Source organism: Schistocerca americana, chromosome 2 (assembly GCF_021461395.2).
Source record: "Schistocerca americana isolate TAMUIC-IGC-003095 chromosome 2, iqSchAmer2.1, whole genome shotgun sequence".
NCBI lineage: Eukaryota > Metazoa > Arthropoda > Insecta > Orthoptera > Acrididae > Schistocerca > Schistocerca americana.
This window is the reverse complement of record NC_060120.1, coordinates 73005488-73028347: the sequence shown is the minus strand read 5'-3', so window position 1 is coordinate 73028347 and position 22860 is coordinate 73005488. Positions and strand designations below refer to the sequence as shown.

Below are 22860 nucleotides of genomic sequence, written 5' to 3'. Positions count from 1 at the left end.
TAAGCTTCTTCATCTCCCAGTACCTACTGCAACCTACATACTTCTGAATCTGCTTAGTGTATTCATCTCTTGGTCTCCCTCTACGATTTTTACCCTCCACGCTGCCGTCCAATACTAAACTGGTGATCCCTTGATGCCTCAGAACATGTCCTACCAAGTGATCCCTTCTTCCAGTCAAGTTGTGCCACAAATTTCTCTTCTCCCCAGTTCTATTCCATACCTCCTCATTAGTTATGTGATCTACCCATCTAATTTTCAGCATTCTTCTGTAGCACCAAACTGTTTATCGTCCATGTTTCACTTCCATACATGGCTACACTCCATACAAATACTTTCAGAAATGACTTCCTGACACTTAAATCTATGCTCGATGTTAACAAATTTCTCTTCTTCAGAAATGCTTTCCTTGGCATTGCCAGTCTACTTTTTATATCCTCTCTACTCCGACCGTCATTAGTTATTTTGCTCCCTAAATAGCAAAACTCCTTTACTACTTTAAGTGTCTCGTTTCCTAATCTAATTCCCTCAGCATCACCCAAGTTAACTCGACTACATTCCATTATCCTCGTTATTAGATATGAGGGCACAGCCTTTCCATAGCACTGATTTTATGTAAGTATGTTGCGTGTGACAATTTTGCATGTGTATTCAAGTTACACAGCGTTACTAACTTTGACCTCTTCGGCATTACATACGAGTATTTCTGTTCTGTTTATCCTTGGCGTTTATCACTATCTTTTGAAAGATGTCCATACTTCCCCAACGCACAGTAAGCTCACAGAACGATTTGTTGCGATAGAAAAAGGGTATGACCTTTCAAATGAGCCAAGATGTTTGAAGTTATCAGAAAAGATTCATATAGAGAGACGGGTAACATACATTAAGCAAAAGAAACAAGAGGGAATGATAAGAATCTAAGACCAAGGGAGAAGTGCCCACGTGTTCGCATCAAAAATGGCGTAAGACAGGGGTGCAGTATTTCTCCTCTACATATCTGTACATCAAAGAAGTGCAGCAGCAGTAAAAGAAATATTCAGAAGTGGCATTAAAATTCTGGGGGGGGGGGGGGGGATATTAGCGACAAGAGTCGTTAACGACACTGCTAATACTCCCTTTGAGTAAAAGAAAGAATTACAAGAACAATGGTAAGGAATAAATTCTACTGAGCATAGAATATTCATTACGATTAATCCAAAGAAAGATGAAAGAAATGAGCAGCAAAAAAGGGATTAGCGACGAACTCGACGTCAAAAGGAGGACTACGTAGGAGATTAACTGAAGGAATTCCACCACCTAGGAAAAAGAGGCTTAACGTTCGAAGGAAAGATGGCGTTAGAAACAGTTTAGCAAAGGCAAAAAAAGAGCATTCCTTTCAAAAGAATACCAGAAAAGTACACAGTCCGTGCGTCTGAGATATGTTGTCCACATCTATATCTACATGGATACTCTGCAAATCACATTTAAGTGCCTGGCAGAGGGTTCATCGAACCACCTTCACAATTCTCTATTATCCCAATTTAGTATAGCGCACGGAAAGAACGAACTCCTACATATTTCCGTACGAGCTCTGATTTCCCCCGTATTTTATCGTTGTGATCGTTTCACCCTATGTAGGTTGGTGTCAACAAGATATTTTCTCATTTGGAGGAGAAAGTTGGTGATTGGAATTTCGTGAGAAGATTCCGTCGCAACGAAAAATGCCTTTCTTTTAATGATGGCCAGCCCAAATCCTGTATCATTTCTGTGACACTCTCTCCTATATTTCGCGATAATATAAAACGTGCTGCATGTCTTTGAACTTTTTCGATGTACTCCGTCAGTCCTATCTGGTGAGAATCCCACACCGCGCAGCAGAATTCTAAAATAGGACAGACAAGCGTAGTGTAGTCATTCTCCTTATTGGATCTGTTACATTTTCTAAGTGTCCTGACAGTAAAACACAGTCTTTGGTTAGCCTTCCACACAACGTTTTATGTGTGTTCCTTCCAACTGAAGTTTTTCGTAATTGTAATACCTAGGTATTTAGTTGAATTTACGTCTTTTAAATTACACTGATTTATCGTGTAACCGAAGTTTAACGAATTACTTTTAGCACTCCTGTGGATGAACTCACACTTTTTGTTATTTAGGGTCAACTGTCAATTTTCGCACCATTCAGATATCTTTTCTAAACCGTTTTCAGTTTGTTTTGATCTTCTGATGACTTTATTAGACGATAAACGACAGCGTCATTTGCAAACAGCCTAAGACGGCTGCTCAGATTGTCCACCAAATCGTTTATATAGATAAGGAACAGCAAAGAGCCTATGACACTAACTTGGGGAACGCGAGAAATTACTTCCGTTTTACTCGATGACTTTCCGTCACCTACTACGAACTGTGACGTCTCTGACAGGAAATCACAAATCCAGTCACATAAGTGAGACGATATTCCATGAGCACGTTATTTCACTACGAGCCGCTTGTGCGGTACCGTGTCAAAAGCCTTCCGGAAATCGAGAAATACGGAATCGATCTGAAATCCCTTGTCAATAGCACTCAGCACTTCATGTGAAGTGTTGACTTTCACAGGAACGATGTTTTCTAAACCCATGTTGACTGTGTGTCAATAGACCGTTTTCTTCGAGGTAATTCGTAATGTTCGAACACAATATATGTTCCAAAATCCTGCTGCATATCGACGTTAACGATATGGGCCTGTAATTTAGTGGATTACTCGTACTGTCTTTCTTGAATATTGGTGTGACAACATTCCGTAAGCACGCAATTTCACTACGAGTCGCTTGTGTTGTACAGTGTCACAAAATGATTCTGAAAATTAAGTTGACAGATGAGGTTATCGGTAGAATCTATGAGGAAAGGAATACGGGAAGAACGGTAATTACAAGAAGAGACACGATTACAGGATATGTGTTTGGACATCAGAAAACAGCTTTCATGATAAAAGGAAGCCTTATAGGTCACAAACTGTAGGGGAGTATTGATACCGGAACGCATGCATGTGTGTGTGCTACTCTCAGATTAAGTGGCTGGCACGGGAAAGGAAATCATGGTGGGCGTAACTTGTCAAAAATAAAAAAAATAAAAAATGAGAAAGTAAAGATAAAAAATTAAAACAAGAAACACTGAGTCTTTCTTTTAAATAGTTCCTTAAATACTATTTCTACATTAGAGACCTTTGGAGTAATCGTATCACACTTACTGTAGAATTACTCATTCACATACTTCAGTACAAAGTTTTCGGCTTTCATCTTCGGATTCGGGAGAAAATGCAATAACCTGCGCATACCATTTTGTTCTTTAGGAATAATTAAGCATGATGGACAAGCAGATATTTATTTTTCGTACATTACGTATTTTTCAAGAAAAAAAACACTTTTGCGGGATTCTTCATCCGTCAAACTTTATGAAGGAGGAGTTGAGTAGCGACCTGCAAACAGCACAGTGTGTGTCTGCTGGTCCAGTATAAGGAACACGAACGGGTGGTCTGCCTTGAAGATGATGGGGGGGTCGGGTGCAGGAACGGACAGTGAGTAGCCGACCATCACGACAGCTGGAAATACAGAAAATACATGAGAATGTAATGCAAAGTACTATTTTATGTCCAATCTTATGTGCTACTGTACACCTACAAGTAGAATTATGAAAATAAATTTAACTCATTTAGTGGTACGTCCTGAAACAATAGTATGAGCGTCTGGAAACCTCGAGTAAAAAAATTTTATGACATCAGTAAATCAGATTAGGATTTCACTGCGCGTTCATAAGCGTCAGTTCCGCAGTTTTTTACAAATACACGACAATATCCAAGTATTTCCCACGCCTGAATGCACTAGCTAGTTGACGCAATACACAATGCGAACTGAGCAAGCGTGTCTATTATAAGAGTATCATTTTCCAACAAAGACCCTCAAATGACATAGATATCCAAATCTGTCTTTAGTGATCACACCTCAATTATTCTCAGTTAGTTAGTTACGTGTTCCATCGATCAATAGCACGGAAAAACCGTTATGATGTGGAACGTGTCAAATGTACAAGAAAAGCGCACAGGAAACAAGTAATTTTTTTACATTATACTGTTACACCTAAATATTTCTATTATCTATCCCATTCCCTTGAATGGCACAAAATGCATATATTATATCTCAAGATTTATTTACTCATATTCAAGAATTCATCTATTGTATAGAAGGAGTTGTCAAGGAGGTATGATTTCAATTTGTTTTTGAAACTATTACTGCTGTCTGTCAGACATTTTATTTCATCTGGTAATTTATCAAAAAGTTTTATAGCAGCATATTTTACGCCTTTCTGGGACAAAGAAATGTTAAGTAAAGGATAGTGTAGGTCTTTCTTTTTACTCGTATTGTAATCATGAATGTCGCTGTTGATTTTAAACTGGTCCATGTAATTGAGAAAAAATTTCATTACTGAGTAAACGTACTGTGAAGCAGTTGTGAGAATTCCTAACCGTTTAAATAGACGCCTACAAGATGTGCGACAATGAACCCCACACATTATTCTAACTATGTGGATATTGTGGCGGCTTAGAGGCGTTGTTCGTACAAAGTCCTTAGCGACTAAATTAATAACACTCTGCGCCAACTGTGTACTGCTGCGTAGAAAATTAACACCACGCTTCGCTTGGGTACCTCTGTCCTAAGCGTATTACAAGTTGGAAAGCTCTTCAATATAGATACTTTTCGCCTCTATTGACAGATCATCAAAAGTGGTAATATCATAATCACTAAGAGTAGGCTGGCCGCAGTGGACGAGTGGTTCTAGGCGCTTCAGTCCGGAACCGCGCGACTGCTACGGTCGCAGGTTCGAATTCAGCCTCGGGCATGGATGTGTGTGATGTCCTTAGGTTGGGTAGGTTTAAGTAGTTCTAAGTTCTAGGGGACTGATTATCTCAGATGTTAAGTCCCATAGTGCTCAGAGCCATTTTTTTCACTACGAGTAGATGATTATTTTCGTTCTTTCAGTATTTGTAGACTGAAAGACGGATTTGCTTAAGGATGACTGATTCATGACAGTACTGTCAGCCTTCTGTGTTCCTTGTTACAAGTTCTGGTGACAACTGCTTCACATTTTGTGTTAGCTGACTTGATTTGCTCCACTCACCGAGCCCGCCTTCTGGCGTATGGTTCCTATGCGCAGTAGACTACCTCGATTTGAAACTTTGTTATTAGCAGCTTACCAAGTCTCTCTGAGGATGTTCACGTTTTGCAGTCAGTACTGTGTTGTTATCTTTTCATTTTGTTCCTCTGTTTTGGTACTAGTGCCAATGACAGTTTCTTGTTGTTTTTTGTTCTTGTGATCTTCAATTCGAAGAGTGGCTTCATGCAGCGCTCCATGCTACTCTATCCTGTGCAAGTTTCTTCATCTCCGAATAACTAATGCAACTTACATCCTTCTGAATCTACTTAATGTAGTCATCTCTTGGTCTCTCTCTAAAATTTTTACCCCTCCACAATTCCCTCCAGTAATAAATTGGCGATACGTTGATGTCTCAGAATGTGTTCTGTCAACCGATCCCCTCTTCTAGTCAGGCCGATTAACAGATTTCTTTTCTCCCCAGTTCTGTTCAGTACCAACTCAGCAGTTATGTGATCTACCTATCCAGTGTTCAGCATTCTTCTCTAGCACCACATCTGAAAAGCTTCTCTTCTTGTCTAAACTGTTTATCATCCATGTTCCACTTCCATACATGGCTACACTTCATACAAATACTTTCAGAACTTAAGTCTAAATTCGAAGTTAATAAATTTCTCTCTTCTCTTCTTCAGAAACCCTTAACTTTCCATTCCTAGTCTACGTTTTATAACCTTTCTACTTCGGCCACCGTAAGTTACTTTATGTCACAAATAGCAAAACTCATCTGCTTTGTCTCATTTGATAATACGATTCCCTTAGAATCACTTGATTTACTTCGACAACATTCCGTTACCCTTGTTTTGCTTTTATTGATGTTGATCCTATATTCCCCTTTGAACATACTGTCCATTCCGTTTAGCTGCTCTTCGAAGTTCTTTTGTGTCTCTGAAAGAGTCACCATGTCATAGGCAAACCTCAAAGTTTTTATTTCTTCTACCTGAACTTTAATTCCTACTCTAAATTTTTGTTTGGTTCCCTTTACTGCCTGCTCAAGCTGCAGGTTGAATAACGTCAGGGATAGGCTACGGCCCTGTATCGCTTCCTTCTCAACAACTGCTTCCCTTTCATGTTACTCGACTCCTATAACTGTCTTATGGTTTTTATGCAAGTTGTAAATAGTCTTAGCTCCTTGCATTTTACTCTGTTACTTTCAGAATTTCAAACAGAGTATACCAGTCAACATTGTCAAAAGCTTTCTCTGTGTCTACAAATGCTATAAACATAGGTTTCTCTTTCTTCAACCTATTTTCTAAGATTAGTTATAGGGTCAGTATTGCCTTGCATATTCCTAAATTTTTCTAGAATCAAATTGATTTTCCCTGTGGTCAGCTTCTAACAGTTTGTCCATTCCTCCGTAAATAATCCAACCAAGACTTGTTAAACTGATAGTTCCGCAGAAAAATATTTTCCAAATCTGTAATGATCAAAAAGCGTGTTGCCTACTCATAATGTTTATACTGTAACAACTGGAATATTCAAAAAATATGAATCCTCTCTGGTGAATGAGCTTTCCAGTTTTCAGTATACTTAAGGAGACACGAAAACAAATGCAAGTGTCGGTTTTGCTGTGTTTGGTTTTCAATCAGAATATCAGAATTATCAGAAACTATGCTCTAGTGCCTAAACCTAGTTACAGAAATAGGAATAAAAGTCAATGCCATATACTTTTAGTATTCTGACCCTCGAAAGCCCCGTCGTTGAGATGCAACCTATAGTACCATCTGAGCCCATTCAAGGAAGATATCAGCTGATATTCGTCTTGCTGCTAGTATATCTCAATATTGGCGACAATACAGATTAAGGAGGGCAACACTGTGATCGACAAGTTACTTCCTGGATGCACAGAACTGTCCTGCTAAATTTACTTGATTTTTTTGTGTAATTTCCATTGAATAATCTTCGTGATTTTTCTCTTAAGGTATGGCATAAGGTTATCAGTTTCTGGTTATGTCTCCAGGAAATATGTTGTTCATGGAAATTGCAACTAATCCCGTCTTTCATGTTACGATTTATCTCTCATAGCCATCACCTGGCCAGAAGCAGAGATAAATACTTCATCTCTTTTCTAGCTCTGAGATAATGTGGCCATCTGTAAAGTTAAGGCTGGTTTGCGTCGTGGTTCCAGTCTTGATGAAGGACAAATTTTTAGCAGTTCACATCTAAAATTATTAGGAAATCTTAAGAAAAGTTATCCATCAAAAGTTGTCTTGCTCCTCCCAGTAACTCATGGTGTAAGGGCGACAAACTAAAGATACTGCACATTGGATAACATCTCTTTCCACTTCTAAAAGCTAAACTAAATGCCGTCCGAACAGGTCCAACACCTTAACGGTAGTGACCGACTGCCATGTCAGTCTCAGTTAAAGGCATCACTGGATGTGGATAGGGAGGGCGTGTGGTGAGCACACCACTCTCCCAGCCGTTGTCAGTTTTCGTGACTGGAGCCGCTACTTCTCAATCAAGTAGTTTCTGAATCTGCCTCACAAAGGCTGAGTGCTGCCCACTTGCCAACAGCGCTCGGCAGACCGGACGGTCACCCATCCAAGGGTTAGCCATGCCCGACAGTGCTTAACATAGGTGATCTGACCACTGCAACAAGTCTGTTGGCCTCTTTCCCCTTCTGCAATCATAATTTTTGGTTTCTGTGAATACAGAGTATTATTTATGAAATGCCACATTACCACACTACTTTAATATGAAAGAGGTCAGTAAGTAAACACACAGTTTCGAAAATCAAAGTGAGTAATATCTTACTAACTCACCTCAATATAGTCACGGTTCAATTACAAATGCTTTATGTTTTATTAAAACATTGAGGTAAGTTGTATTTTTATTAGTGCTGTGCACATTGCAATAGAGTCTTCCATTAATTTATTCAACACAACCCAAAACATCAGTGAGAAATTAATCATCAACAATATATTCTCTTACATTATCCAAAATCGTCTGGCAAAGCTCAGATACTTTACCAATTCCATGCCTGTAGAGATCGACCTCTTTGAGTCAAAGGCGTCATCTAACCAAATATGAAGCGTATTTTCGTCTGGAAACCAATTTTCTTGATGGGTGTTAGATAAGGACTGGGAAAAGTAAACATCTGACGGCATAAGATCAGAATAATAAGTGCGTGAGGAATGACTTTGCACACATAATTCTGAGTAGTTTTGTTAATGAAATCAGCAGGGTTCATTATCATGCAGTAACAACATGCATTGTAGGTCTGTCAGTTGATTTATCTCATTACGGCCAAAAGGTGTACCTGTTCTTCGCAACAAATACCAGATACGACACTCATATAGAGGTGTTTGTAGTGCACAGTACCCTTGTTGAGACATCAGATGCACAATTTTGTATTGAAAAACTGATATTTGTTCAAGTAAATGTCTCTTGTAAGGCGTCAGCCGTTAATTATTTTTTCGTCGGTAAGATTAAGGCATACTCGTTTCCAGTAACAGCATTCCATATGAATTCTCAATGTCTAAACTGATGATGGTCAAGAAAACTAACTCGTACAGTGCTAAGTACCGTCTCCCGTGAAGTGCACAGTAGTTTGCAGAGTATGTATTTAGATGGAGACGCAGTCAAAAGCTCAGATAAGTTTCTTCGACATATAATACTGAAACGTCCCGTCCTATGCTTCCACAAAATGCAGCAGCTCAAGATCAAACCAGATTTTTGATGCTACATCACGTCAGATAGCCTTCCATCTTTTAGCAGCTTCGATATACGATTCAGAGTTGAAACATATGACTTGGCCAACTTTTATTTTGTTCTGGCGGTCGGACTCTCATATTAATGGCTGCTGTTAGCACATCAGTCTTCAGAATGGGTAGACATTTTGTGTCACCGTTTGGCAAAGCTAACTTCTTTATGCCATACCTCATAGAATAACGATAAAACGTTAAAAATGACAATTGCTTAGTTGAAGTAAAAGACGTACTCGAAGCTAAGAACTGATTCAGCAACTCTGATATTTAATGAGTGTGCAAATTTGCAAATTAGGTTTTTTGCGCGATGCGAGTATGCCAAGTAATGTCACAGATAATGGTTGGTTGGTTGTTTGGGGAAGGAGACCAGACAGCGTGGTCTTCGGTCTCATCGGATTAGGGAAGGATGGGGAAGGAAGTCGGCCGTGCCCTTTCAGAGGAACCATCCCGGCAATTGCCTGGAGTGATTTAGGGAAATCTCGGAAAACCTAAATCAGGATGGCCGGACGCGGGATTGAACCGTTGTCCTCCCGAATGCGAATCCAGTGTCTAACCACTGCGCCACCTCGCTCGGTCACAGATAATGGTGATGTATAGGTATACAGATATTTTGTCTGATTTTTGTGCCAGTAACTTGTTGCTTTTAAAAGCTGTTGCTATCCCCATGATGAGGGTTGCATCGTCTATTCAACATCCTCCAGTGTTTGACCTAGAAACACGTCGCTACCTGAGCATGTGAAGTTTTGACGTGCAAAGTGCTAAGTACCGTCTCCCATGAAATACACAGTGGTTTTCAGAGTATGTATTTAGATGCAGACGCAGTCAAAAGCTCAGATAACACAACAGACACACTATCTTTTTTCTAGCCTGACGAATGTAGCAGTAGTAGTAGTAGTAGTAATAGTAGTAGTTTACAGTAGTGGGTAGTCAGTTGACGGAATCGTCACATAGTCCCATGATTAGTGACTTGGAACGGAGATCATAATGTATTTGTCAAGGGTGAAAGGTTAGAATGCTCTTAAAGTGATGCATATTCGAACCGACTTAATAACCGTGGTAGGAAGAATTTCGATGACGTGGAATTATGCCAAAGAAGTGTTTCCCAATTTACTTACCAGTTGCCGCTGCTGCTTCTGTGCCTTCTTCATTGACTTCTATGAAAGCCTTGTGCAGAACTTTGGAAACTACTAATGGCTCATCACTAATACCAGTCAAATTTGCCCTGCTGGCATCGAACATGTCAGTCACACCAAGCTGAAATTGGAATCAGGAAGAGGTTATAAGCGAATTTTTAACTACGTGTAAGATAAAAGACGCCAAATTGTACTTCGGTAATAGCAAATAACACTCAAAGAAAACTGAAGAAACACAAAATGGGTTGGGTAATATCCTAGCCATCTGTATTTCAAGATTGTTAGTATCAGTGTGAATAGATCACCATAATCCACATCATACTCTTGAAATAAAGGCTCTGTAAAGCAATCAAGTGTTCATACAACCCTTTTGTTTGGTGTAAATCAAATTAGCTGTCGACTATGCCATATCCTTTAAAGCTTTCTCACTTTAATAAGATAATAGGTGTCATGAGGTATTAGTGCAGACCGCTTTCCGTCCTTTGAGTATGGAAATAATCAGAGAGGCGAAAAAGAGAGATATGACAAAAGAGACGTGAGAAGATAGAGACGAAGGCGTGCTGAAAGGTAATGCCTCCGAATTCATAATTCTCTTCCCAATATCGCTGAGGCATTACGTGTCATGCGTATTACTCGGTGGACTTTCCCCGCTTCGCTGATGTAAGTGCCAAGCCCCTGCCTCTTGAGGGCTCTGAATTGTAGCGGGTAACATGGAGGTGATAACTTAATTACACTACTGACCATTAAAATAGGTACACCACAAAGATGACGTGCTACAGACGCGAAATTTAACCGACAGGAAGAAGATGCTGCGATATGCAAATGATTAGCTTTTCAGAGCATTCGCTCAAGGTTGGCGCCGGTGGCGACACCTACAATGTGCTGACATGAGAAATGTTTGCAACCGATTTCTCATACACGAACAGCAGTTGACCGGCGTTGCCTGGTGAAATGTCGTTGTGATGCCTCGTGTGAGGAGGAGAAATACGTACCATCACGTTTCCGACTTTGATAATGGTCCGATTGCAGCATATCGCGATTGCGGTTTATCGTATCGCGACATTGCTGCCCGCGTTGGTCGAGATCCAATGACTGTTAGCAGAGTATGGAATCGGTGGGTTGAGGAGGGTAATACGGAACGCCGTGCTGGATCCCAAGGGCCTCGTATCACGAGCAGTCGAGATGACAGGCATCTTATCCGCATGGCTGTAACGCATCGTGCAGCCACGTCTCGATCCCTGAGTCAACAGATGGGGATGTTTGCAAGACAACAACCATCTGCACGAACAGTTCGACGACTTTTGTAGCAGCATGACCTATCAGCTCGGAGACCATGGCTGCGGTTAGCCTTGACGCTGCATCACAGACAGGAGCGCCTGCGATGGTATACTCAACGTCGAACCTGGGTGCACGAATGGCAAAACGTAATTTTTTCGGGTGAATCCAGGTTCTGTTTACAGCATCATGATGGTCGCATCCGTGTTTGGCTACATCGCGGTGAACGCACATTGGAAGCGTGTATTCGTCATCGCCATACTGGCGTCTCACCCGGCGTGATGGTATGGGGTGCCATTGGTTACACGTCTCGGTCACCTCTTGTTCGCATTGACGGCACTTTGAACAGTGGACGTTACACTTCAGATGTGTTACGACCCGTGGCTCTACCCTTCATTCGATCCCTGCGAAACCGTACATTTCAGCAGGATAATGCACGACCGCATGTTGCAGGTCCTGTACGGGCCTTTCTGGATACAGAAAATGTTGGACTGCTGCCCTGGCCAGCACATTCTCCAGATCTCTCACCAATTGAAAACGCCTGGTCAATGGTGGCTGAGCAATTGGCTCGTCACAATATGCCAGTCACTACTCTTGATGAACTGTGGTATCGTGTTGAAGCTGCAGGGGCAGCTGTACCTGTACACGCCATCCAATCTCTGTTTGACTCAATGCCCAGGCGTATGAAGGCCGTTATTACGGCCAGAGGTGGTTGTGCTGGGTACTGATTTCTCAGGACCTAGGCACCCATATTGCGTGAAAATGTAATCACGTGTCAGTTGTAGTATAATATATTTGCCCACTGAATACCCGTTTATCATCTGCATTTCTTCTTGGTGTAGCAATTTTAATGGCCAGGAATTTATATCGGTGCGTGAGGAACAGTGTGCTGTAAGAGTTTCTGAAAGCACAAATTCGTGGAGTTCGTCCACACATGGAGCGCCTTCTCCTTCAGCATTACAAGCCAGACCACACAGGAGCGCTGTGACATCTGCTACAGTCAGAGGCTTTGGTTTCACTGTCACCGATCATCCGCAATACAGTCCCAACTTGGCTCCATCCGACTTTCATCTAGTCCCAGAAATTAAAGAACACCTTCGAGGTATTCACTTTGAGGTTGATGAAGCGTTGCAAGCAGAGGCGAGAATGTATCTCCCTCAAAAATGTCAATCATTCTACAGGGACGGTGTCAACAAACTGGTCTCTCTTTGGAAGAAATGTGTTTGTTGTCGAGGGACTTACATTGAGAAATAAATATGTAGATATCAATGACATAGATGTAGAATGTTAATAAAGTTCGTTTTATTTAAAAAGCTTGGAGTTTTCACACAAAAAAATAGGAGCCGTTATATTTCAACACGTCCCCATAGAAGGCTGTGGGGTTACAAAGGTAGCAGGACCCTGAAAAACATTGAAGAGTTTAAGAAGAGTTGTGAAGGAAGGGTCACATATAAAAGTTATTGGCATTACGGAAGGGGAAAATCAATTCAAGATACTGTCAACGGAAGAGAGAACTGGCTGTAAGGATACAGAACTGAGTTTCAAGACTGGATTATCTGCAGACCCAACAACTACAGTACCTAAGTTTTTGGTTTCACCATCAGGATTTCCAGTTATTTTTTGGGAACAAATAGTGCCACTATTCTTATACGTCCCCACCACCTGGTGGCCACTTCTGCTAAGTTTTGTAATGCTGTCTTTCTGTCAGATGAGTAGGGATGCTGACGGATGACACATGTGACTCCACACTTTGTATGGAGACTTTTTTTTTTTGGTAAAATGGAAATGAGCGTATGGCATCGATGGCCGGGGGCCCCAGTCGGGGAAGTTCGGCCGCCGAGTGCGAGTCTTATTTCATTCGACGCCACATTGGTTAACTTGCGCGTGATGAGGATGAAATGATGATGAAGACAACAACACCCAGTCCACGAGCGGAGAAAAATCCCCAATCCGGCCTTTCTTTCATTTTGTTCGGTATTCTTCGTTGCGTTTGGTCTTGGGGGACGTCACAAGGCATCCGTTCAGGTTGATAGTTGATTCCTTTACTCAGTTTCTTTTTTATTACAGAGGGCGAGCAGTCCTCTGACCGAACACGCTGAGCTACCGTGCTGGCGAGGCCTGGAATCGAACCCAACCCCGCTTGCATGGGAGGCAAGCACGTTACCACCCGGCTATGCAGGCGGGCTCGTTTTTGGTATCTTACTTTTTGAGCATTCTTTGAAATACCTTGTGGAAATTTAGTTATTATCGTCAATTACGCTTGTACTAATGGCTGTACTTTTCATTAGCAGTTGTTCCGGCGATAGGCTGCTCCTGGAACGAGTCAAGAAACAAAGGTTTCTGAATAGCAAGTGAACAGTTATTATATGAATGCGTGATGTCTGTTCTTCGGACATGCCCGGAAGAACAGACGCCACAGGTAATCCGCAGCTGTGGTACGTATTATCTAATTGAAGGTGGAGGGTGTAGAAAGGAAAGGAAACGGAAGGAACTATTGATGTCTCTTGCCTCGGGACTTCAGGCGGAATTACCGGTGACCAGTGAAAATGAGTGCGCGACCGGCAGTCTCACTCGGGATCTCCTGCTTAATAGGCAGTTGCATTAACCACCCCGTCATCCGAACACAGTGGTTATCGCAATTACGCTGACACGTACGAAAGATGTCCTGCGGGGATCTCAAAGTAGCGAGCATGGAGTACATGGACGAGGACTGAGAACAGGTGGTGCAAGGTTGGGATGTGGGGCAGCCGAGAAGGTTGAGATCGTCCGCCCAGTTGCAGAAAACCCTGTGTTCGGATGTCACAGTACTTAACGACACTGCCTAGTAAGCACGAGATCCCACATTCGCCCTCCGGTGGCCCACACATTTTCACTCGTCGTTTCTGATTCGACATAAAGTTACGATGCAGCTAACATTAATAGTTCCTTCCTTTTGATTTCTTTCTCCATTTTCCACTTCCAATCTACATCATATCACCAGTTATTTTAGTGACCTGCTCAGCAGTGACATAAATTTCCTCAAGTTTATGTCATGGCCGCGGGCCTCCTGCGCGACTTCATGTCTCTCCTTAAATTACCGAGCAGGTCACGGCCACTATGCTACTTATAAGTACAAAACCAAGAGACAGATGAGCGATAGTTGCCGCTACGGCTGTGTAGCAACCCCAGGGCACTCATTGTAGGACAGTGCGCTCTGCGAAGACGCAGCAGGTAATGGCCGTCAAGCATGATCCCAAAACAGCGCTAAGGATCTGGCCCATTTTGGACGTCACTGAAGTTGCAATATCCAGGAGGGCTGTAAGCTGCTCTTATTATATTATTGCTTTTGATAGTGGATATCAGTAATTAATACTTGCTGAAACCTCAGTAGTTAGAAAAATTAGGCATCGGAAATTGTCGAATAGCCAGATATAGAGGGCGAACTTACTCCCATTGCACATGTGCCAATAATTGTAGTTCTGACTGTGGGCCTACGATGCACGCCTTATCTGTTTTCCCATACTTTACTATAGTTCCGTGCTTTCCGAGATACTATAATAGCAATAATGAGGTTGTAACCTGTGAATACGTTTGTATGACATAGTTAATTTTATTCAACTTTAAATTCATGCAATAGGTCCCTACTGGTTCTGATTGCACTCACTCTACATATGCCGTGCGCTCATTTTTCACTAACTGGTATGTGTTTACTGTTGTGTCTAGACCAGACAGCCTAGACACAATGAGAGGAAGCCGAAAGGCACGCGCTTAAACTCACGCAGGCTGGCGTGAGGTCTGAAACAAGATACGTAATGAATGCTATAAAGGAAAGTACGTAGCTTCTGGAATACTTAACTTTAATCCACATTTGTAGAACATCGCTCTTGATGATACATTAATAGAATATCAATATCAATTGAATACGGCGCCTTGCTAGGTCGTAGCAATTGACTTAGCTGAAGGCTATGCTAACTATCGTCTCGGCAAATGAGAGCGTATTTGTCAGTGAACAGTTCCTTGCAAAGTCGGCTGTACAACTGGGGCGAGTGCCAGTACGTCTCTCTAGACCTGCCGTGTGGCGGCGCTCGGTCTGCAATCACTGATAGTGGCGACACGCGGGTCCGGCGTATACTAATGGACCGCGGCCGATTTAAAGGCTACCACCTAGCAAGTGTGGTGTCTGGCGGTGACACCACATTTACCATGGACGGTTCATTACTGTACAATCTCCTTTTCATTACGTAACAATTACCTAGATTCGAAATTTAAGCCTGACTTCAAAATTATCACTTTTATACATTCAGGATCTGCTGTACAATCATGCTCTGGTTCTACTGACTATATTCGGCAATATCACAAAACAAATTCACTCTTTTACGCGAGATGCGCGGAAAACTAGCTCCAGGGACTTGTCCCGCTCTGCTCGACTGTCTTACTCCTTCGCGTTGGAAGACCTCCAGGCGCGTCTCTCCCTTCTAGAACGATGGGGCATCACCGTCGCGATGACGCTGCGCTGTAGCAAAAGAGCGTAAGGGAAGATTGGATGCTCCACGTTTAGGATCAAAATATGTACGCTTACAAGACCAAGGAAGGCTTCGCGAGACATTCAGCCGCACGTCGGCATGCTGCCATCCCGGCTAGACAATAAATACGAGGGCGGTTCAGAAAGTAACCTCCGATTGGTCACAGTGCGGGTTGTGGGGGGAGTAGCGACCCCATCTGTGCGTTCACGCACTCAACAGGTCAGTCGGCATCAAGCCATGGTCGAGTGAACGTCGTACCAGCGCTAGTTTAGTTTTTGTGGCAGTTTGAAATGTGTGCTGCAATAGAAAACCCCGCCAAATGTGAAGTGCGTGCTGTCATAAGGTTTTTTACAGCCAAAGGATATTCTGCAGTAGCTATTCATTGTGAGCTTTGTGCCGTGTACGGACCAAGAGTTATGAGTGAAGGAGTTGTGCGTGAATGGGTACGTTTATTTAAAAGTGGACGAGAAAACGTTCATGATGAAGAGAGGAGTGGTAGACCATCATTGGTGACTGACGAACTCGTTCAGACAGTTGATGCAAAAGTTCGCGAAAATCGACGTTTCTCAATGTCGGAGTTGTCTACTGGTTTTCCACAGATTTCTAAGACTCTCTTGTACGAGATAGTGACAGCAAGATTGGGCTACCGTAAGTTCTGTGCACGATGGGTGCCCAAAATTCTTACCGACCACCACAAAACTCAAAGAATGTCCTCTGCATTAGACTTTCTGTCACGTTATGAAGACGAAGGAGAACCATTGTTAAACAGAATCGTGACCGGTGACGAAACCTGGATTAAGTACGTGAACCCTGAGACAAAAGAACAATCAAAAATGTGGGCACATTCAAATTCGCCTACCAAACCAAGAAAAGCCTCGCAAGATTTTTCTGCCAGAAAACTGATGGCAACGGTGTTTTGGGATGCCAAAGGGGTGTTGTTGGTTGAATTCATGGAACGTGGTACGACCATTAATCAAGACGTGTACTGTGAAACAATGAAAAAGTTACGACAGGCTATACAGAACAAACGCCGTGGTATGCTGACTTCCGGTATCGTTTTTTTGCACGATAACGCCCGTCCTCACTCTGCTCGCAGAACAACGGCCCTTCTTGAGTCCTTCAAGTGGGACGCTATCAACCATCAACCTTACAGGCCAGACCTGGCGCCAAGTGATTATCACCTCTTCATGCATTTGAAGAAATGGCTCGGGTCACAGCGGTTTGATGACGACGAAGAGCTCAAAGATGCGGTCACAGGCTGGCTCCAGGCACAAGCTGGTGATTTTTATGCAGAAGGAATTTCAAACCTTGTGAAGAGATACGATAAGTGCCTCAGTCGCTATGGAGACTATGTAGAAAAATAGTGCAAAGATGTAGTTGTAAGATGTATATATTAAAATATTTTTATTTAACTTGGTGTATTTTTTTAAATAAACCGGAGGTTACTTTCTGAACGGCCCTCATAGATGCAGAGAAGACAACTTAAATCTACAATTTACATTGCGTTTGTGCAAGCGATCACACGAACTGTGAATTCTGAGACGTTACAAACTATTGTGGAATCGCTTGTTACAGCAATGTAGTTGATGCGCTGCACTATGCCCAAGGAATCCAGTAGACAATGGCTGCAGACCGGAGGTAGCAAGTGGGCGGATCCAATAGCAGAAACAACCATCCACATATGAGATGCACTCTAGCAAACGAACAAATAAGAGTAGAATCTTTGAATATATCAGTAACTGGGAAGTTGGCTAAAGGAATTTATTCCAGTGGTCTAGCATAGTCGCCACGGTAGCTCAGCATGTTTGGCCAGAGGGTTAGCTTCTCTCTGTATTAAAAATAACTCAGTGAATGGATCAACGATGAACTTGAACCGGGGTCATGGGACGTCCACTCCGAAAAAATGCAACGAACGATAAGAAACAAAATGAGATAAAAAGCGGCAGAGTCTTTGATTAGTAATCAAAACGTTCTCAGTCCCGGGTTTGTCCCCAGTAACCCCTTAAATTTAGAATAAGAATCACCATTGGCAGCCGAAGACTTCCGGTGTAAGAAGTCACCCTCATTCTGTCAAAGGTTTGTTCAGGAAGGGCGGTGTAGCGGACACAGACTCAGGTTACTTTCTTGTCCCTTGGGTGGGACGTTTCCCATAAGGGGCGGAAGAATCAGCAATGATCAGCATAAGGATGAAGAAGGCTATGGGAACCATTGCAGTAAAGAGACGTAATACGTATCCACAGGACATGTGGCCTGTAATTGAAAAACTGTCAGGATTAACTCTTCATTGGCAAAAGATTCTGGAATAGTCCCCCATTCGGATCTCCGGGAGGGAACTGCCAAGGGGGAGATTACCTTCAGAAAACGATTCAATAACGAACGAAAGGATAACGTGCTACGAGTCGGGGCGTGGAATGTCGAAAGTTTGAAAGTGGTAGGGAAACCAGAAAATCTGAAAAGCTTAATGCTAAGGCTCAATCTAGATATAGTGAGGAGCAGTGAAGTGAAACGGAATGAAGTCAAGGCTTAAGCAAAAGGAAACGTTATAACGGGATTAGGATTCGTTATGAATAGGAAGGTATGTCAGACAATGTGTTATGGTGAACAGTTTAGTGATAGTTTTTCTCACCAGAAACGACTGCAAACCAGCACCAACAACGATAGTTCAGGTCTACATGCCGACGTCGCAAACTGAAGATGAGGAGATAGAGAAAGTATACAAGGATATTGAACAGGTAATGGAAAAGGAGATGGAAAGGGAGATGGAAATCTAGTAGTCTTGAGCGACTGGAATGCGGATGCTGGGGAAGTTGTAGAAGAAAGGGTTACTGGAGAATTTGGGTTTGGTACTAGGACTGAAATGAAATGAAATGAAGAAATTGATGAAGTGTATGATGAGGTAAAAAAATTATTCAAGTGGTGAAGGGAGACGAATATTTAATAGTCATGGGTGACTGGAATTCGAGAGTAGGAAAAGGGAGAGAAGGAAACATAGTAGGTGAATATGGATTGGGGCTAAGAAATGAAAGAGGAAGCCGCCTGGTAGAAGTTTGTGCAGAGCATAACTTAATCATAGCTAACACTTGGTTCAAGAATCATGAAAGAAGGTTGTAGCCGCGCGGGATTAGCCGAGCAGTCTGAGGCGCTGCAGTCATGGACTGTGCGGCTGGTCCCGGCGGAGGTTCGAGTCCTCCCTCGGGCATGGGCGTGTGTGTGTTTGTCCTTAGGATAATTTAGGTTAAGTAGTGTGTAAGCTTAGGGACTGATGACCTTAGCAGTTAAGTCCCATACGATTTCACACACAGTTGAACAGTTGAAGGTTGTATACATGGAAGGACCCTGGAGATGCTAAAAGGTATCAGATAGATTATATAATGGTAAGACAGAGATTTAGGAACCAGGTTTTAAATTGTAAGACATTTCCAGGGGCAGATGTGGACTCTGACCACAATCTATTGGTTATGAACTGTAGATTAAAATTAAAGAATCTGCAAAAAGGTGGGAATTTAAGGAGATGGGACCTGGATAAACTGACTAAACCAGAGTTTCAGGGAGAGCATAAGGGAACAATTGACAGTAATGGGGGAAAGAAATACAGTAGAAGAAGAATGAGTAGCTTTGAGGGATGAAACAGTGAAGGTCGCAGAGGATCAAATAGGTAAAAACTCGAGGGCTAGTAGAAACCCTTGAGTAACAGAAGAAATAATGAATTTAATTGATGAAAGGAGAAAATATAAAAATGCAGTAAATGAAGCGGCAAAAAGGAATACAAACGTCTCAAAAATGATATCGACAGGAAGTGCAAAATGGGTAAGCAGGGATGGCTAGATGACAAATGTAAGGATGTAGAGGCTTAGCTCACTAGGGGTAAGATAGATACCGCCTACAGGAAAATTAAAGAGACCTTTGGAGATAAGAGAACCACTTGTATGAATATCAAGAGCTCAGATGGAAACCCAGTTCTAAGCAAAGAAGGGAAAGCAGAAAAGTGGAAGGAGTATACAGAGCGCCTATACAAGGGCGATGTACTTGAGGACAATATTATGGAAATGGAACAGTAATATGAAGATGAAATGGGAGATATGATACTGCGTGAAGAGTTTGACAAAGCACTGAAAGACCTGAGTCGTAACAAGGGCCCCAGAGTAGACAACATTCCATTAGAACTACTGACAGCCTTGGGAGAGCCAGTCCTGACCAAACTCTACCATCTGGTGAGCAAGATGTATGAGACTGCGAAAATACCCTCAAACTTCAAGAAGAATATAATAATTCCAACCCGAAAGAAAGCAGGTGTTAACAGATGTGAAAATTACCGAACTATCAGTTTAATAAGTCACAGCTGCAAAATACTAACGCGAATTCTTTGCAGACGAATGGAAAAACTGATAGAATCCGACCTCGGGAAAGGTCAGTTTGGATTCCGTAGAAATGTTGGAACACGTGACCCTACAACTTATCTTAGAAGAAAGATTAAGGAAAGGCAAACCTACGTATCTAGCATTTGTAGAATTAGAGAAAGCTTTTCACAATGTTGACTGGAATACTCTCTTTCAAATTCTGAAGGTGACAGGGGTAAAATACAGGGAGCGAAAGGCTATTTACAATTTGTACAGAAAGCAGATGGCAGTCATACGAGTCGAGGGGTATGAAAGGGAAGCAGTGGTTGGGAAGGGAGTGAGACAGGGTTGTAGCCTACCCCCGATATTATTCAATTTGTATATTGAGCAAGGAATAAAGGAAACAAAGGAAAAGTTCGGAGTAGGTATTAAAATCCATGGAGAAGAAATAAAAACTTTGAGGTTCGCCGATGACATTGTAATTCTGTTAGAGACAGCAAACGACTTGGAAGCGCAGTTGAACGGAATGGACATTGTCTTGAAAGGAGGATATAAGATGAACACCAACAAAAGCAAAACGAGGGTAATGGAATGTAGTCGAATTAAATCAAGTGATGCTGCGGGAATTAGATTAGGAAATGAGACACAGTAGTAATGGAATTTTGCTATTTGGGGAGCAAAATAACTGATGATGGCCGAAGTAGAGAGGATATAAAATGTAAACTGGCAATGGCAAGGAAAGCGTTTCTGAAGAAGAGAAATTTGTTCACATAGAGTATAGATTTAAATGTCAGGAAGTCGTTTCTGAAAGTATTTGTATGGAGTGTAGGCATGTATGGAAGTGAAACGTGAACGATAAATAGTTTAGACAAGAAGAGAATAGAAACTTTAGAAATGTGGTGCTACAGAAGAATGCTGAAGATTAGATGGGTAGATCACATAACTAATGAGGAGGTATTGAACAGAATTGGGGAGAAGAGTAGTTTGTGGCACAACTTGAGTAGATGAAGGGATCGGTTGGTAGGACATGTTCTGTGACATCGAGGGATCACCAATTTAGTATTGGAGGGCAGCGTGGAGGGTGAAAATCGTATAGGGAGACCAAGACATGAATACACTAAGCAGATTCAGAAGGATGTAGGCTGCAGTAGGTACTGGGAGATGAAGAGGCTTCACAGGATAGAGTAGCATGGAGAGCTACATCAAATCAGTCTCAGGACTGAAGACCACAACAGCAACAACAACTAGGAATGAGAGAAAAGAGAGGCTAAATGAGTTCTGGAATAAATTTCAGCTAGTAACTGCGAACATTCTGTTCAAGAATCACAAGAGGAGGAAATACACCTGGAAAATGCCGAGAGATACGGGAAGATTTCAGTTACTTTAGTTCGTGGTCATACAAGGATTCGAAAATCAGATGTTGAACTGTAAGACATATCCGGGAGCAGATATAGACTCAGATCACAATGTAGTAGTGGTGAAGAGTAGGCAGAAGTTTGAGAGATTGCATTGTATTGTATTGTATGTTATCCGGGGACATAGAAACGACGGAGAGGCTCCGTCCTCACCGCAGCCGCAGTGGTCCACAACCCCACGATGACTACCGCAGTCCACTTCACCCCTCCGCCGCCCCACACCGAACCCAGGGTTATTGTGCGGTTCGGCCCCCGGTGGTCCCCCCAGGGAACGTCTCACACCAGATGAGTGTAACCCCTATGTTTGCGTGGTAGAGTAATGGTGGTGTACGCGTACGTGGAGAACTTGTTTGCGCAGCATTCGCCTACATAGTGTAACTTTGGCGGAATAAGGGGAACCAACCCGCATTCGCCGAGGCAGATGGAAAACCGTCTAAAAACCATCCACAGACTGGCCGGTTCACCTGACGTCGACACAAATCCACTGGGCGGATTTGTGCCGGGAACCAGGCGCTCCTTCCCACCTGGAAAGCCATGTGTTTGACCGCATGGCCAACCGGGCGGGCTTAAGAGATTACTCGGGAAGAATCAATACACAAAGAAGTGCTTACGGAAATACTAAGGAATGAAAAGAAACGGTTGATGTTCTCTAAGGCTATAGGTACTGAAGTAAGGAATGGCTTAGAAGGCAGAACAGCTGATATCTCTAAAAAGGGCAATCACAGAATTTGGAACGAAAAACATAGGTACAAAGAAGGTAACTGCGAAGGAACCGCTGGCAACAGAAGAAGTAGTTCAGTTGATTAATGAAAGAAGTGAGTACAAAGAAATTCGGGAATACAGAAATACAAGTAGCTGAGGGATGAAACAAACAGGAAAGGTGAAGAAATCTAAAAAGAAATGATTTTCGGAGGGACTGACTCAGTATACAGAAAATTAAAAAAAGCCTTGAATGAAATTAAAATAAAGTGTGGTAACATTAAGAGTGCAACGGATTTCCACTTTTAAATGCAGAGGAGAGAGTGGATCTACATTTCCGAGGGCATTTTGAAAAGTAAAGATACAATGGCTTGCAGTCCTTAAGTAGAACATTTATTTAGAAAACGTCATTTACATCTTATTAACTGGATTATTTGTTATTTTTCAACATAATCACCCCCGTTATCCAAACATTTGTTAAGTTGGTGCACAAACTTTTGTATCTCACAGTCATAGAAGGTTGCCGCCTGTTGTCGGAGCCACATTTCAACTTCAACTTTGATCTCTTCATCGTCGTGGAATGATTTTCCACCAAGATGTGACTTCAGGTAACAGAAGACGTGGAAGTCGGT

General features: G+C 42.2%; 1 protein-coding gene across 1 annotated transcript in view; it reads right to left on the bottom strand.

Annotated features, from left to right (window-relative positions):
* Positions 1–3320: 3320 nt before the first annotated feature.
* The window catches only part of LOC124594777 (serpin B6-like), a 57374-nt gene continuing 37834 nt past the window's right edge, over positions 3321–22860 (bottom strand). The window contains exons 7-8 of the mRNA XM_047133182.1: positions 9983–10121; positions 3321–3553 (exon numbers count right to left, since the gene is read on the bottom strand). Coding sequence (XP_046989138.1) covers positions 3405–3553; positions 9983–10121 — 288 coding nt within the window. The 3' untranslated portion in view covers positions 3321–3404. The remainder of the gene's footprint in view (positions 3554–9982; positions 10122–22860) is intronic.